Consider the following 18,776-nt stretch of genomic DNA (forward strand, 5'->3'; position numbering starts at 1 on the left):
GCTAAAATACTTTTAGTATTTAGTTATAATCTAAAATTCTAAGTGAAATTGATTTGAAAATCAATTTTTATTAGAAAATTCTACTAGAACACAATTATTTAAATAAATAAAAAATAATTTATTCAACAATTGTATTCTCAAAAAAAATTTTATCAACAAATTTTAAAATAATTGAATTTTTTCGTCGAATTTTAATAAAAGTTTTAAGAATAATTACACTTTTCGAGGAATTTATTTAGAAGAAATTTATTAAAAATTGGTAAATAATTGAATTCCTGTAAAATTTTTATTATTTTATGAAAATAATTCAACGTTTACGTAGAATTTTATTAAAATTTTTTTAAATAATAGAATTCTTTTGGAAAATTTTATTAAAATAGTAAATATTCGAAATCATTAAAATAAAGAAAATTTTTTAAAATAATTGAAATTTTGCCAAGAATTTTATTAAAGTTTATGAGAATAATTGAATTTTGGAGAAGAATTTTGCTATTTATAAAGATAATTGAAATCTTGATGAGGATTTTGAAAAATTTCTTAAAAATAAATAATTAAATTCTTGTGATGAATATTATATAATAATTGAAATTCTTCGATTTGGTATTTATTCAAATATAATTGATTCTTAAAAAGAATTTTTTTATGAAAATAGTTAAATGTTTGAGTAGAATTTTATTAAATTTTTTGAAAATAATTGAATTTCGGAGAAGAATTTTATTATTTTTAAAAATAATTGAAATTTTGACTAGAATTTTTAAAAGTTTTTAAACATAATTGAATTTCTGCGAAGAATTTTATTACTTTTGAAAATAATTGAATTTCTGTAATCATTTGTAACATTTGTAAATTCTCTAAAATTCTTCAGATTATATTGTACAATTTACGAGCTTTTCGTTCTTTTTCTATCAAATTACGTACTTTACGGACCTTTTTTTAAAAAAAAAACTGACTTTTACGGACTTGATGAAAATTTACGGATCTAGTTCGAGCACTGGAAAAGTTTTTTCTTTCCTTGTTAAAAATAAAATTAAAAAAAAATTGTATGGGATGATAGAATTCTTTAATTTTTAACAAAATAATTTATTATTTAGTATTTATATTTCGTTGAATATGAGTTAAAATTCGCAGTTGAAAAAGTTTCTAAATACAGTTTGATTATTCTTTCTTAAAAATGTTCCACTTGTATTTTTCTTTTGATGATCAGTTCAATTAAACAGATAATCTCTGTTTCAGATGATGAAGATGCACAGGTGTCGGCAGTCTAGAAACAAAAATTGTGAATCGACGGCGTGTTCCAGTCGAAAGCTTAGTTAATTTTTTCTCCTGCCCGCCTCCAACATCTTTATTTCTCGCTTCTTTTTGATTAATTAGCGACGAGTCCCAATAAATGAGGAAGAGCCTGAATTCTATACTCACAGGAAGTGCTTCCTTTAGCTGCATCTTATTAATTATTGTCGATAAAAGAAACAATACCGTCAAGTATAAAAAGAAAACTCGTTCCTGAAAAGAACGTTGTTTAAAGAGACGCGATCGTTTCGATTAAAAAAAATCGCTTCCATTTCAAGAATTCTGTTATGAATATTTAGGAGAGAAAATTCAGCAGAATTTTATGAGATGGAAAATTTAAGAAAGGAGAAATATTTGATAATAAATGAATTTTAAAAGCTGATTTATTTAAAAAGAAAGTATATCCTTTTTCAAGTGTTCATAAAGAGAGGAAAGATTTGGAGAAATCTTTTCTTTTGAACACTAAAAACGATCGCGTGTTTATTTATATAAATGTGTAATAAATCGAGCCCAAAGATGTTAAATATCGTTTTATCGCTGAATAACGAGACGTATGTATTATATATTTTTTAGGTCTGTTCTTTAAAAAAAAATTGAAGAAACTCCGTAGCATGTAAGTTGGTGTAAATAGCGTATAGTACCTATTTAGTTTTTAGCAAAGAGAGAAAGACAAGGGAAAAAGAACAGGGAACAATGAACAACTTAGTAACTATTTATCGCAATTTTTCTCTATTTTTTTTTCTTTTTTTCGAAAAACATATTTACAAAAACGATTTTTTAATTTTAGCAAACAAAATTTTCTTTAATATTTTGTGTTTGTGAATATGTTTTTTTTTTAGAAGAAAAATTCTCAATTTATATGAGAAATCACAAAAAACTAAAGTCAAGAGATTAGGTTTTTTTCCATTACGAAGGAAACTGCTCGATTTTTATCTTCTTATGAAGTAAAAGAAAATTGTTTCTATCTTTTTTTCAACGAATCTATCTATTTATTGTGAGATTGAATTTTTTGAAAAAGTGGGCCTAACCTTTTTGGACGTCTCACAAAAAAAAATTGTCGATTTATTTTTTAATTGAAGAATCGAGCAATTCTTCGCTTTAAATAATCGTAATTAATTCTTGTATTTAATTGTATCTCATTGTACATATCGTAATAAGTTTTAAAAGAAAACTCGAACCCAAAAAATGTTCTCGATAAAATTCCCCCGAAGATTAATACAAAACAAAAAAAAAATATATATTATATATAATTCCACTTCTCTTTTATTCAGAGTATATTAAGAGTGCGTTTTTTTAATTATTAGAAAGAAAGCGAACGACTGCTTTTGTTTATATAGAATCAATTTGTCTTTCCAATTCTCATTTTCCTGTCTGTCTCTACTTTTCCTCGAAACAAAAAAACCCTTGAAAAACGTCGCATTATTATGTCCTCTCGACTTCATTCCAAAATGCATTTACTTCGCGGTTTTCAATCGTCTTCCGCTCGCTCGATTTATTTTTTTGGAAAATTATTCGCGAGGTGATGAAAAAAAATTAAATTGTCCAAAAATTATTATAATTTTTGGGAAGAAATTGAATTGGGAATTAAAAGGAAAGTGAAAAAAAGAACTTACTGGAAATTGTAGAGTTGAAATTTTTTGTTTAATTTTATATGTATATTTCGTATATTTAAAAAAAATTGTGTTTGCTTGGAAATTTTTGCTCGTAGATCGAGCAAGTAAGGGAGTGCAATTGACTGAGTATTTGTAAAAAAAAAGTATTGAAAATAGTCGGAAACAAAAAAAAAAAAAAATTGATATAGACGAGTTTTACGACTATGCGATTTTTTTTAAATAAATTATGTTCTTTGGAAGTTCGAGTTTAGTTTTTAGCGACACTCAGTACAAGTTGTATACGGAAAACACCAGAGACAGAAATTTAGGACTCTTCCGCACATCTTGCACAATCGTGGAATTTTATTTTATTTATAAAACTGCCTCTGCTGTTTTTTTTTAATTATTTATATATATTACGCGAAAGAAAAATGCCGATTATGACTAAAAACTTCAAGAGAGAGAGATACCTTTTGTATTTAATTTGTTTAATAAAAGAAAAATCGAATCATAGTACAAAATTTGTTTTGTTTTGTTTCATTTCTTATTTTTTCAGAGAGAGAAAAAAAACCTTTTTGTTTCTAAATATTATTGGTTGTAAGAAAAAATTTTTTTTATTTTCAGGAAGAGTTTTAATTTTAAGAGTGGTGAAATGTTTTGTCCTCTTTAAGTATTTTTGTAAATTATCCAGAAAAATAGAAAAAAAAACTAAGAAACAAAATGAATTATTCCGGTAGAAATTTTTTGAATGAAAATAAAATGGAACTTTTCTGCGAAATAATTTGTCAAATGGAAAAATAAAATACAAGAAATATATTTAAAAAAAAAATTACATCGCTGACTACTATTTTATACGATGCGCTGTTTTCTATATTATATCCGTCTTATTGCGTCAATAACAAATATCTCCGTTTATTAATGGGAGAAAATACAGAGACATTCAATTTTAGGTGGTCGTGTATATTTAACGAACGCATAATTTTACACATTAAATTCCCTTTGTACTCTTAAAGTTCGACATCCATGACATGCTCGTCTGTATGAAAAAGAAATCCTCGTAGATGTTGTAACATGTAAATCTCAAACAATATAAACTTTATTTAAACCAATGTTTCGATTTTCTAACTGTTAAATTTCATTATAATTTTATTTCTGTTTATTTTGTATAATAATTTCATAATTTTATTCTGAATTTTTTTTATTTTCAAATATAAAGATAAATTTCTAAATAATTTCAGATTCGAAAATTTAAATATTCTTTTCAATTTTCTCAAAATCTTTTATGAAATTGACTAATAATTATTATTAATATTTTCTAGAAATTTAGATAAATTTTTTGCTAGCATTCAATTATTTTTAATCGAATTTTAAGAAAATTTTTCAAAAAAATTCAATTATTTTCAATAGTTATAATAAAAATGTATTTAACAGAATTCAATTATTTTTGAAAAATTTTAGAAAACTTATCGCATGAATTAAATTATTATTTTTTTTACGAAAAATAAAATTCTTCGCAGGAACTCAATTACTATCAATAGAAATGTTAATAAAATATCTCAAAAAAGGTGCAATTATTTTTTGAATTTTATTATAAAATTCTGTATGAGAATTCATTAATTCTCATTAAAATTTCAATTAAAATTCTTTGAAAGTTAAGTAAATTATTTTCAAAAATTTTAATAAAATTCTTCACAAGAATTTAATTATATTCTAAAATAATTCCAATTATTTCCAAAAAAAAATGTTAATCAAATTTTTAATTAGGTATAATTATTAACAAATAGAATTAGTTTAAAAATTTTAATTAAGATTGTTGAAAAAATTACATTATTTTCAAAAAATTAAAAAAATTCTTCAATAGAATTGAATTATTTTCGAAAACTGATAACAGTCTTGGAAAAAATTCAATTATTTTCATAAATAATTAAATTCTTCGTAGAAATTCAATTATTTTCATAAATAATTCAATTCTTAGCAGGATTTCAATTCAATTTGAATAGAATTACTCAATAAAATTCAATACAATTTAATAAAATTTTCAAAAAAAAATTCAATTATTTTCACAAATAATTAAATTCTTCTCATGAATTCAAATATTTAAAAAAAATTTTAGTAAAATCCATTGCAAAAATTCAATTATTTTCATGCATAATTAAATTCTTCTCATGAATTCAAACATTAAAAAAAATTTTTAGTAAAATGTGTTACTAAAATAATTCAATTATTTTCAAATAGTTTAATTAAATTTCAATAATAATATATTTTTATTTACTATTATTATTAACAAACAAGATTATTTTAAAGAATCGACAGCAATTCTTCGTAAAAATCAATTAATTTTTCAATTTTCAATTATCATTATTGAAAAAAACTATATTATTTTCTAAAAATTTAAAGAAATTTTTCAAAAGAATGTAATTATTTTCGAAAATTGATAACATGATAATTGAAAGTAATTTTCAATTATTATTTTCATAAATAATAAAATTTTTCGCTGGAATTTATTATTTTCAAAAATTTTAAAATGTAGGTACCTATTTTAAAAATTTTGGGAATTAATTCAATTATTTTCTAAAAATTTACATGAAATTCAATAATATTTTTAATTACAATTATTAACAAACATAATTATTTTAAAATATTAACAAATGCAATTTTAATAAAATTCTACGAAAAAAATCAATTATTTTCAAAAATTCTGATAAAATTCTTTATTAAAAATTCAATTATTTTCATTAAATTAATTTTCAAAATTCAAATACATATTTATAAAAAGAATAGTTATGAAGAAAATTAGGAAACAAACAAGAAAACAGAAGGTAACTAATTTTAATATTAATACAGATTTAGCTTATTTTTCTTTATTTTGAATTCTTTATTTATAAACATTCGTTAATAATCCTTAAAGTTTTAAAACTACTATTGTTTTTATTTACAACAAAATAGTAAATAAATAATTTTAAACACACTTTTTTGTTTCATTATTTATTCTTTTATTTAAAGATAATAATTAATTAACAAAAATTGTTTCGTTGAAAAATTCTTTGAAAAAATTCAAAAATTAAGTTCCTTTTAAGAAATTAAATTTTTCAAAACCTTAAATTTTCGCGGGCATATTTTTACGTATTTTACGTAAATTTACGTAGATTTACGTTTTCTACGTTAGAGAGAAAACTAGAGAAGTGGGGGAAGTTTAGTAGTGAAGCTAGTATAGCTTCAGTGTTTCACCGCAACGAAATTTTATCTCAAATTTGAATTTTGATAGAACCTTTATATAAGAGGAAAAATATCTTCAAATAGCTACTCAACTCTGATTATATGGATTAAAAACCGTAAAAAAAACAAATCTAAAGTGTAATTTGTCATTTCCTAAGTGTAATTGAAAGTTTTTGTTATTAATTTTAATGTCAAATGTTCGTTTTATTATGTTTATCTTATAATTTTTGAAGAACATATTGAAAATTAATTCACTGCGCAAATAGTTGAGGTATGATCACATTTTTATATGTTAATAATTTGACTTTATTTTCAATATTCCTCCAAAAAGATAACCTCTCGAAAATTTAAATATTTTTCTAAAATTATCTAATAATACTTGGAAAATAAAATAAAATTTGATTAATTATTAATACAATTTTTTGCCTACTTGTTCTTTGTAATTGTAAACTGTAAATTGTAACTTATTTAATTTATTGAATTTAAGTTTTAACATTTTTTTTACTACAATTTAATTTCCTTTTTATTGAAACGTAGGAAAAAAAATTGTTGTATATATAGATGGAAAATTCATTGTTTTGTCATTAGTACGTATATAGTGGAAATAAATTGAGAACTTGTTTATTTTTCTTCATTATATACTATATATTAATTGATTGATATTTTGTTTCAGTGTTGTATAACCAATAAGTGTATCAAATAATTGTTAATATATACAATGTCAGAAACAAAGGCATCAAATTTACGACAACCTTCGAAAATCGGAAGGCCTTGCAGTGCTGCACCTCCTAAGCCTGCAGTACCACCGACACCACCGAGAGCATCAATGAGTAAGTTCATAAATTTTTATCCTTTTTTTACTTTTAACAATTTTTCATTGTGTTATGCTTAACATAGTTTTGGATCGTATTTTTTTGTGTGACAACATATGGAATAAGGTAAGATTTATCTGAATTATTTATTCTTCAGTCTGTGGAAATAATCTGGTAAGTTAAACTTTTCATTACAAGGGGGGAATTAAGTATTTTTGAAGTTGAAAAGTTTTCATCGTATAAGCTTAGTATGCAAGTCTTCGTAGGAAAAATTCATTTTTCATACGTAAAAATTTAAAGAAAAATTAGAATATTTCTGTATAGTTACACTGAAAAAAAAATTTATTTGATTCAAGTAACCGATTAATTGACTATTATCAATTAAATATTTACTTGAATCAAATAATATTTATTGGGATCAATTAAATTGTATTTGAACCAATAATTTCATTATTTGAAGCAAATATGAATTGAACCATTTAATTGACTCCAATAAATATTATTTCATTCAATTAAATATTTATTTGACTCCAATAAATATTATTTGATTCAATTAAATATTTAATTGATAATAGTCAATTAATCGGTTATTTGAATCAAATAAATTTTTTTTCCAGTGTATTTATTTAATTAGCAATTTTCAGATTTAAAATTAAAAATGACATGAAATTGAATTAATTACTACATTAAAAATATTTTTTGTCAATATTTAATTATTTAAAAGAAATAATGTACACTGTATTATAAATTTTAGGCTTCGCACTCGTTAATTAATATTCAATAAAAAAAAGTTGCAAAAAGTAGTTTTAATACGGAAAAGAAGTAGTAAAAAAGTAGTAAAAAATTATCTTAATACAGCGCATGTACTCTACTTTTTTTATACTCGTAAATTTTATTATATCCAAAGTAAATTGCAATAAAAATTGATTAAATTTTCTTCGGATTTACTAACATTTATACTCCATCAATGTTAAAATATTTACTATTAAAAATGTTTAATGAAAACTTTTATTGGAAAAAATTCTAAAAATTTTAATAAAATTCTTTAAAACGATTTAATTATTTTTACAAATTTTTCCTAATTCAATGAATTTTAATATTTACTTTCTTTAATATAAAAATTTCCCAAAAGAATTGAATAATTTAAAAAAAAATGTTTATAAAATTCTTCGCAAACATTCAATTATTTTCACAAATAAAAAAATTTTAACAGAAATTTAATTATTTAAACAGAATTTTCCTAATATGTTTCGACAAATAAAATCAATTATAAATTTAAATAGATTTTTATAAAATTCTTTACAAGATTTCAATTATTTTTATAAATAATAAAATTCTTCTCAGGAATTCAATTATTTTCAGAAATTTTTATAAAATTCCTGGCAAGAATTCAATTATTTTTATAAATAATAAAACTCATTGCAGGCTTTCAATTATTTTTAATACAATTTTAAATGAATTCCGCAAAAAAATCCAATTATTTAAAATGATTTTGATATAATTTATTTATTCGAATTTATTAATTATTTTCAATTTTATTTTTAATATTTCTTGAAAGAATTTAATTATTTTCAATTTTATTTTTAATATTTCTTGAAAGAATTTAATTATTTTCAAAAATTTTAATGAAATTCTTCGGAAAAAGTCAATTATCTTCACGGATAATAAAATTATTTGCAGGAATTCAATTATTTAAAAAAAAACAATAAACTTCCCAAGAATTCAATTATTTTTAAAAATAATAAAATTCTTCTCGGAAATTCAATTATTTCTTTAAAATTTTAATAAAATTCTTCACAGAAATTCAATTATTTAAAAAAAAATAATAAACTTCCCAAGAATTCAATTATTTTTAAAAATAATAAAATTCTTTTCGGAAATTCAATTATTTGTTTAAAAATTTAATAAAATTCTTTGCAAGAATTCAATTATTTTTTTAAATTTTAATAATAATCGTTGCAAAAATTCAATTATTTTTATAAATATGAAAACTCATCGCAGGATTTTAATTATTTTTAATACAAATTTAAAATAAATTACGCAAAAAATGCAACTATTCTTAAGAATTCTAATAAAATTCTTTGAAAGAATTCAATTATTTAAAAAAAATTTTATGAAATTCTTGATAATAATCATTTCTTTAAAAAGGGTTTTTTTTAAATTCTTCCGAAGAATGCAATTATTTTAAAAACTTTTTTAAAGTTCGGTAACAAAAATTCAATTATTTTCATAAATAATAAAATTCTTTTCAGAAATCCAATTATTTTTAAAAATTTTAAGAATAATCGTTGCAAGAATTCAATTATTTTGATAAATAATATACAATTTTTAAAGAAATTCAATTATTTAAAAAAATCTGATATAATTTGTTTCTTAGAGTGTAATAATTATTTTCAATTCATTTTTAAGTACATTTCTTGAATGAATTTAATTATCAAGAATTTTAATGCAATTCTTTGTAAAAATTTAATTAATTTAAAAAATGTTGATAAAGTTCTTTATAAAAATTCAAATTTAAGAAAGATTCAATTATTCAATAAATTATTTATTTTTGTATTTAAATAATTGAATTCTCGTAGAACTTTCTAATAAGAATTAGATTTTGAATTGAATAAAATAAAATGATTAAAGTTTTGAATAATTTTATTTATAAATTTCAATAAAAAAATGATTTAATTTTGAAAGAATTACTTTTGTAATTTTTAGAAATAGTTAAATTTCAAAAATGCGTTACATTGAAATAATTTGAAATATTTTAATTCCTGTAGAGAAAATAAATAGGTATTTAAATATTTATTTTAAAAAATTATTCTATTTTTGAATGTAGTTAAGAAATTATAAAAAAATTGAGTCAAGTTTAATTTTTCGATAGCTATTTTTTTACTTCTTTTTTTTCAGTCTTTAAGCTAATTTTTGCTACTTTTTTAAAATTAATTATCGAGTACGAAGCCTGTCAGTGTTAAAAATTTCCATTAAAAATAGTAAAATTTACTATTACCAATTTTTAATCAAAATTTTTAATCCATTTTTAATCCAAAACTTTTGTTACAACGGTACTTTTTTAATAATCTCATAAATTTTACAATCACCGAAGTAAATTTCAGTAAAAATTAGTAAAACTTCCTTCGGTCTTGCTAAAATTTTACCCAAAAAATATCTAGTACCTACAATTTAAAATTTTTAATAAAAACTTCAGTTACAACGGTGTTTTTTAAAAAATCTCTTAAATTTGACTATAAAATTTGATATTAAAATTAGATTATTGCGAAAAAAATTTACTTCGGAAGAAAAAAAATTTACTCTGTAAATAACAATGTTTATAATAGCAAATTATACTCCATTCGAAGAAAATTTTATTAATCTTAATACAAAAATTAACTTTTGAAATTGTAAAATTTTCTATTAAAACTTGTTATTTCTATGGAGTAAATATTATGAATATTATAAGTAAATTTAAATTATAATATATAAGTAAATTTTAATCAAAATCCAAATCCAGCTAAAGCGTGAAATTTAAAAAATGAGAATTTTCATTTTTAAGAAAATCAAATTAAAATTTAAATATATTACAAATTTTTTAAAAATATAATCATTAAAATAAAAATCACATATAATATTAAAAAAAAAGAATCTTTCAGCATTCTAAATAAATGAAAGAACATTCCCCACCAAATTAATGCATATACACAACGACACACGACATAAACATCACCCACGGTTTATATCGTATTGTAAGCAACAGTTACATCAGTATTAAATGAGTCTTGTGAAGGTAAATACATACACTTGAAACTTTCCTGTCAGACTCAGGTAGTCATTCATATTTGTTTACCTCTCGTCGCAACACACATCTGCTTTAATTAATCTGGTAAATATTTTAAAAAACCCACATTTCCATGGAAAGAAACTGTTGAATTGAGAACATTTTTTATGAAAATTCTTTTATTAATAATGCTTCTTTTTAGAATGCAATTTATTTAAATATTAATAAATAATTTGCTTTTAAATCAAATGTATCAGGTATGAAATCAATTTTTTACTTTTTTGAGATAATAAACTCTTTTTGATTATACTTCGAATATTTTTAATTATTGCGTTTATTACTTTCTTCAAATTAAATTTCAAATTAATTAATTAATTCTTGAAAATTAATTTAATTGTGAATAACAATGATAAATATTCTTTAACGAATATAGTTAAAGAATAATCAATATTTTCTTTCCGTGGAATTTTGTCTATAGTTTGTAAATAAAAAAAAAAAAATATTCTAAATTTTGATAATCAAGTCATAACTATAGCAAGAAATGTATTTTTATGAAAATTGGAAGTGAATTTAAAAATTTTATTTTATCCTCACTTTTGTTATAAAGGACAAACTTGGTCATGTGTTTACGATCATATCTTATTTTTAGAAACACATCAAGATTTAATTATTTAATATTGTGAGTGAAAAGATTTTGGAGTGAATTCTTATTTTATTCCAGACGAATTAAATTTATTTAATTTAATAGTAGTATTTTTGATAGTATTTCAGTATTTTACGCAGTATTTATTTTATTATTTTTACTAGTATTCATTTTAGTATTTTTAGTAGTATTTTTGTATTTTTAATAGTATTTTAATATTTTTAGTATTTTTTTTAGTATTTTTCTATTTTTAGTAGTATTGTAATATTTTTAGTAGTATTTTAGTATTTTTAGTAGTATTTTAGTATTTTTAATAGTATTTTAATATTTTTAGTATTTTTTTAGTATTTTTCTATTTTTAGTATAGTATTTATTTTTCTATTTTTAGTAGAATTTATTTAACTATTTTTATACTTAATTTGAAAAAAAAAACTTTCATTTTGTTTTAATTATTTAAAGAAAAATTTAAATTAAACCAAATATGTAGGTGTGTGACACAACTCAACAATTAGGAGAAACTAAATAAAGCGATATAGCGAATAAAAATTTATGAACACGCTGTCCTCGAATAACAACAGTGGGTCGAATTAATTTAAAGTGATAATTACTTTTTTTTTACTATTATTAAAACCTAATTTGTTTACAAAAGTGACTCGATTATCAAATTTTCGAATTTTCCCCTAATATTTATAGTACACTTTAGTCAAAAAAAAAAAATATTTCTTCAAGAAAATTTATAAGCTTAAAGAAATTAGTAATCAATTTATTATCAAATTGAAAAATATAAATATGTATCTTCATTATGCATGCATTTACAACATAAAACTATGTATCTCCATGTAAATATGTATGTATACATCATAAAAATGTAATACGGTCGATTAACTAGCCTCGATATAAACTGATTAAAAATTTTTTTTTACACATTTTCAAAATATCAAAAAGAAAAAAAAATTATGCTTGTGAAATTAGCGTTGACGCTAAATACTACTAAAAATACAAAGATACCATTAAAAATACAAAATATTACTAAAAAATACAAAAATTCTACTAAAAATACTAAAATACTACTAAAAATACTAAAAATACAAAAAAAACTATTAAAAATACAAAAATACTACTAGAAATACTAAAATACTGCTAAAAATACAAAAATACCATTAAAAATACAAAATATTACTAAAAAATACAAAAATTCTACTAAAAATACTAAAATACTACTAAAAATACTAAAATACTACTAAAAATACTAAAATACTACTAAAAATACAAAAATACTATTAAAAATACAAAAATACTACTAGAAATACTAAAATTCTGCTAAAAATACAAAAATACCATAAAGAATACAAAAATACTACTAGAAATACTAAAAATACAAAAATAGCATTAAAAATACAAAAATACTACAAGAAATACTAAAATACTACTAAAAATACAAAACTACCATTAAAAATAAAAAAATACAAAAATACTACTAAAAATACAAAAATACTACTAGAAATACTAAAAATACAAAAATACTACTAAAAATACTAAAATACTACTGTTTTATTTTTTAAAAAAAAATTCTTTACAACACTTAGCGTCGACGTTCATTTCAGGGAAATTTAAAATTTTTGCGAAAAATTTACAAGAGAAAATTAAAAATTAGAATTTTTTAAAAATATATAGTTCAAATTGTATAAAATAAATAAATAATAATAATAAAATAAATCTGCGAATATTTTCAATTCCTTATTAAAAGTAATATCGTAAGAAAAGGGTCTGGGAGACCTAGAGTGCGCTCCGAGGGTTAATCGACTATTATATCATTTTAATTACACGTACACAAAGGCAGCACTTTCACCACTTTCACAAAGGAAGCAAATATGCTTTAAATAATGCTTTTTAAATTAATTTATTCCAATTATTTATTTGACGTCTTTTAATTTAATTTATGTGATGCGCTCCGAAAAAAGATACCTAAGAATAGCAAAAAATTATGGGTTATGTTTGTTATTTTTGGAAAAAAAAATTTCTTTCAAATTTGAATTACTAGAAATGTTTACTAATTTGAATTAGTTTGTACTTTTTGCTTTTGAATTAGTTAATTTTACTAATAAGAATAGTAGTTTCTAATAATTTATTAGTCAAATTTACTAATTAGTAAATTCTGCTTTAGTAAATTAGTAAATTATTTGACTAATAAATTAGTAAAAATTACTATTTTTATTAGTAATATTTACTAATTCAAATTCAAAAAGTCAGAATAAATATTAAAATCTTTTTGCTTTAGAATTAGTAAATTTGACTAATAAATTAGTAAAAATTAATATTTATGTTAGTTAAAATTTACTAATTCAATAGCAGAAAGTCAGAATAAATAATAACTTTTTGTTTTAGAATTAGTAAATTTTACTAATAAATAAGTAGAAATTACTATTTATTAGTAAATTTTACTAATAAATTAGTAGAAATTACTATTTATTAGTAAAATTAATTAATTCAAAAGCAAAAACTCGGTATAAATAGTAATTTCTACTAATTTCTTAGTGATATTTACTAATTCTGACAAATATTCTGACAAAATGTCAGAATAAATATTAATATCTTTCTGCTTTTGAATTAGTATAAATTTTACTAATAAATTGGTATAAATTACTATTTATTAGTAAAATTTACTAATTCAAAAGGAAAGTCAGTGTAAATAGTAATTTCTACTAATTTATCAGTAAAATTTACTAATTAATAGAAATTTATTTTGATTTGAAATTATACTCAGAAACTTTTAATTCAGATAAAAATTGCAAAAACATAACCTGAAAATTATTTGAAAAAAAAATTTTATCTCGACTAAAATTATAATCTAATTGAACTATAAATATATTGTGGTAATAAACTATAATTTATTTTTGCAATTAATTTTATTGCTCAACTAAAAATTTTGAAAAAACTACTCACTAATTTAATTTTTGGCGGCGTCAATTTTAAAGGGGATTTTTTCGAATTTGTCTTTTTTCCGTGGACGTACTATATGGTTATATCAGCAAGCCACATAAGTATGTGCAAGGATCGAGGGCACATATCTTGATGACTGAGACTCGACTGTTCAGTCATCATTGCATGACGCATGATTCTTATGCAATGCAATATTTATTGTTCAACTATATCAGTTTTCTATTTCATTCTAACATTTTCAGCATGCGGATTCTTTATTGTTTTCTTAAAAAAAAAATTATCATGTTTCGTTAAAATTATATCGTTTTAATTAAATATTACCTTCCGTCCATACTTTTGACTAAAATTTTCAAAACTTCATTTCATCAATTTTTGATTGATTATAGGCTTTGTATTCATCTACTAAAACCTACTATTTACTACATTTTTACGATTTGACACTATTTGGATACTTTTTTTTGGATTTGTGCCCTAAAAGCTATTTTTTTCTCTCTTTTTTTTTAGAATTGTTCACTACTTTATATCCGCTAATAATTGAAATAAAAAAATTATAATTAAAAAAATCTTTTTTAATTTTTTGAAACGATTCAATTATTTTCAAAAATTTTAAGAAATTTCTTCGTATGAATTCAATTATTTCCCCAAATAATGATAATCTTCGCTGAAATTCAATTATTTTCGATCTCTACAATTTTAATAAAATTTTCCAAAAGAATTCAGTTATTTAAAAGAATTTTAATAAAATTCTTTGCAAATATTCAATTATTTTCATAAATAATAAAAATTTTACAGGAATTCAATTATTTAAAATACAATTTTCATAAAATTTGAAAAATAATTATTTAAAAAATATCTATTTATTTATTAATAATGTTTTTATAAAATTCTCTCGAAAGTAATTAATTATTTTTAATAATTTTGATAAAATTCGTCTAAAAGTATTCATGTACTTTAAATACAATTATTGTGATTTATTTTCGTCAAAATAACTTTATTATTTTCAAAACAATAAATAAAATTATATTGTGCTGTTATTTTGTTTGGATTTATAATTTTAGTGTGATATTACAAATTTACAATAAATGAAATTCTTTGCAAGAATTCAATTATTTCAAAAAATGTTAGTAAAATTCATACAAGAATTCAATTATTTTCTCAAATAATGAAAATCTTCGCTGAAATTCAATTATTTCAATATCTAATATTTTAATATAATTCATTTCAAGAATACAATTATTATTTCCATTACAATTTTAATAGAATTTCTCGTTTGAATTAAATACAATTTAATGAAGTTTCTGAAAAAAATTTAATTATTTTAATAAATAATTAAATTCTTCGCAAAAATTTTTTTAATTTGTTGTCAAGAATTCAATTAGTTTCATAAATATTAAAATTTTGTCACAGAATTTCCATTATTTTTAATACAATTTAAAATAAATTCTTCGAAAAATGTAATTATTATTATTCTTAAAAATTTTATTAAAATTCTTTGAAAGAAATAAAGAATTCAATTATATTTAAAAATTTTGATAAAATACTTCATGAGAATTCAATTTTAAAAAGTATTTAATTATTCAATAAATCTTTTATTTTTGTATTTAAATAATTGAATTCTCGTTGAAATTTCTAAGAAGAACTGCTTTAAAAATTAATTTCAGATAAAATTTTAAATGATAATTGAATTGAATAATTGAATTGAATTGTCATGGTGTGAATTTTTGAAAATAATTAAATGTCAAATGTTTTTAAATTGTCTGGACTCTGAAAATTTAAATTGTTGTAAAACTGTAACAATATTTTAATATTTATTATAAAATATTAATTATTTATTATTTTTCAAAAACAGTTATAAAAGTTTTGAATAATTTTATTTGAAACTTCTGAAAAAATGATTGTATTTTGGAAGAATTACGCAGTTGCAATTTTTTTTTGGAAATAATTAAATTTCAAAAAGATTTTACATTGCAATTTTTGAAAATATTATTTCTTGTGCGGAGAAATAAATAAGTAAATATGTATTTAACAAAAATTATTCGAGTTTCGTATAATTTAATTGAGAAATTATGAAAAAATTAGTCTTCTGAAAAATAGTTATTAAAATTTTTTTGAAGAATTGAATTATTTGAATTTTTTAAATTCACTTAAATAATTTAAAGAAAAAAAAGTTTATTAAATATCACTAACATATTTATATTGATTTTAATTCAATAAAAAAGGTATTTTTCCACAATGAACTAAAAATTGTTGAATATTTAAGAATAACAATTTTTTTTGAGAAATAACTTGAAAAATAACTATTGTAAAAAGCAATGTTTCGTAGTGGAACACCTACTGTGCAACCGTTCCTCCTACAAGCGTTAATAAATAGGCATAAATAATTAATGACACAGAGACCCGGAAATACCATTTTTAAGGAATTATCTCTCTCGCATTAAGCATAATATTCTATCGCAATATAGGAAGTTTGTTTGATCATCTCTTAACTAAATATAACCTCGCATGAATGAAAAAAAGGGACGACGGTGATTCAGATTCTGTTAATAATTTTTTTCATTGTTGCTTTGTTTTTATGTATTTGCATACTTAGATCACTCTCAAAAGTACACATCACATTTATAAATACGCATTATATACACGTATATACGCAATAGTATGTAGTTAAATAATACAAAGTTCCAGTGTTTCTATTATATACATCTGTAAATATGTACCTTATGTATTTTATTCTATTCTTATTGTAGAACCCAATCTTAATAATTGACATTTTACATAATCATTTCAAAGACTTTGAATCTGTAATAATTCTAGCATTAAATGAAGATTCAATGTAATGTAACCGAACAATAAATGTTTAGTTATCGTTCGCCCAACCCTAAGACGTAATTTGTATATTTCGAATAATTCTACACTGAGAAAAAAATGTTATCTATTGGTTTAATAACATCTGCTATTGATTATTGCACTATGGATTTCAATAAATCTTGTATTATATTATCACCTACAGAAGTTATAGTCTTATAGTGTTAAATAATACACAAATTATTATCAAATAAAAAAAAAATCTACAATATCAAGAAATGCATTTCGTATATAGCTATATAATTAAATCAATTCAATAGCATGTACTGAAATTTTTATCCTAAAAAATACAATTGTATTTAAAGGGATTTTTAAAAGTAAACAAATAGAATTTCAACTGAAATTCGTTTATAAATCAATTCTTATTAGAAAGTTCAATTAAAATTCAACTATTTAAATACAAAAATAAATAATATATTGAATAATTGAATGTTTTTCAAAATTTAATTCTTATAGATTAATTAATTTTAATTATGTTAAAAAATTAAAGAAAATTCTCGTCAAAATTTCAATTCTCTTTATGAATAATAAAATTCTTCTCCAAAATTCAATTATTTTCAAAAATTTTTATAAAAATCTCGTCAAAATTTCAATTATTTTTATAAATAATCAAATTTTTCTCCAAAATTCAATTACTTTCAAAAATTTTAATAAAAATCTCGTTAAAATTTCAATTATTTCTGTAAATATGTAATAAAATTCTTCTTCAACTATTCAATATTATTTTCAAAAATTTGAAAAAAAAATCCTGGTAAAATTTCAATTATTTTCGTAAAAAATAAAATTCTTCTTTGATATTCAATTATTTTAAAATTTTTAATAAATTTCGTTGCAAGAATTCAATTATTTTCATAATTAATCAAATTCTTCACAGGATTTCAATTATTTTAATAGAATTTATTTATTAGAGTTTTAATAATTATTTACAATTAATTTAATTATTATAAAGAATAATTCAATTTTTTTAAAAATAATTCAATTTCTGAGAGGAATTTAAATATTTATGAATATAATTGAATCTTACCACATAATTTTCTTTAATTTTTTATAGTAATTGAATTCTAGTGGAAAATTTTATTATTTGGGAAAATAATTGAAAAAGTGTGAAGATTTGAAGGAAGGATTTATCAATTTTTTTAAAAATAATTGAATTTTTGATAAAAATTTTATTTAATTTTTTTTTTAAATAATTGAATTCTCGTGAAAAATTTTATTATTTGGTAAAATAATTAAATAATTTTTAAGATTTGAAAAAGGAATTTATCAACTTTTTTGAAAAATAATTAAATTTTTGAGAAGAAATTTATTTAATTCTTTTTAAGTAATTTAATTCTCGTGAAAAATTTTATTATTTGGGGAACACAATTGAATAATTGTGAAGAATTAAAGAAAGAATTCCAGAATATATCAATTTTTTAAAAAAATAATTGAATTTCTAAGAAGAATTTCATTTAATTCTTTGTAAATAATTAAATTCTTGTAAAAAATTTTATTATTTGGGAAAAACAGTTGAATAATTGTGAAGATTTGAAGAAATAATTTACCAATTTTTGAAAAATAATTGAATTTTACAAAGAATTTTATTTAATTTTTTTTAAATAATTCAATTCTCGTGAAATATTTTATTATTTGGGAAAATAATTGAATAAAAATAAAATTCT

At 20.3% G+C, this 18,776-nt stretch overlaps 2 protein-coding genes across 14 annotated transcripts in view; both read left to right on the forward strand.

The window, feature by feature from the left end:
- LOC122509187 (rap guanine nucleotide exchange factor 6-like) overlaps nt 1-3,988 on the forward strand; it is a 256,566-nt gene extending 252,578 nt beyond the window's left edge. For all 8 annotated transcript variants that reach the window (XM_043623060.1, XM_043623636.1, XM_043623223.1 and 5 more), the window contains one exon: nt 1,234-3,988. In XM_043623060.1, coding sequence (XP_043478995.1) covers nt 1,234-1,265 — 32 coding nt within the window. In that variant the 3' untranslated portion in view covers nt 1,266-3,988. The remainder of the gene's footprint in view (nt 1-1,233) is intronic.
- A 2,199-nt stretch (nt 3,989-6,187) lies between these two features.
- LOC122512658 (restin homolog) overlaps nt 6,188-18,776 on the forward strand; it is a 36,583-nt gene continuing 23,994 nt past the window's right edge. For 2 of the 6 annotated variants that reach the window (XM_043628666.1, XM_043628737.1), the window contains exons 1-2: nt 6,188-6,366; nt 6,769-6,925. In XM_043628666.1, the coding sequence (XP_043484601.1) occupies nt 6,814-6,925 (112 nt within the window). In that variant the 5' untranslated portion in view covers nt 6,188-6,366; nt 6,769-6,813. Of the gene's footprint in view, nt 6,367-6,768; nt 6,926-10,637; nt 10,776-18,776 lie in introns of those variants that run through there. The other 4 variants (XM_043628880.1, XM_043628801.1, XM_043628961.1 and 1 more) reach the window with 3 other exon arrangements.

Source organism: Leptopilina heterotoma, unplaced genomic scaffold, assembly GCF_015476425.1.
Source record: "Leptopilina heterotoma isolate Lh14 unplaced genomic scaffold, ASM1547642v1 Lhet_0, whole genome shotgun sequence".
In the NCBI taxonomy this organism is placed as follows: Eukaryota; Metazoa; Arthropoda; class Insecta; order Hymenoptera; family Figitidae; genus Leptopilina; species Leptopilina heterotoma.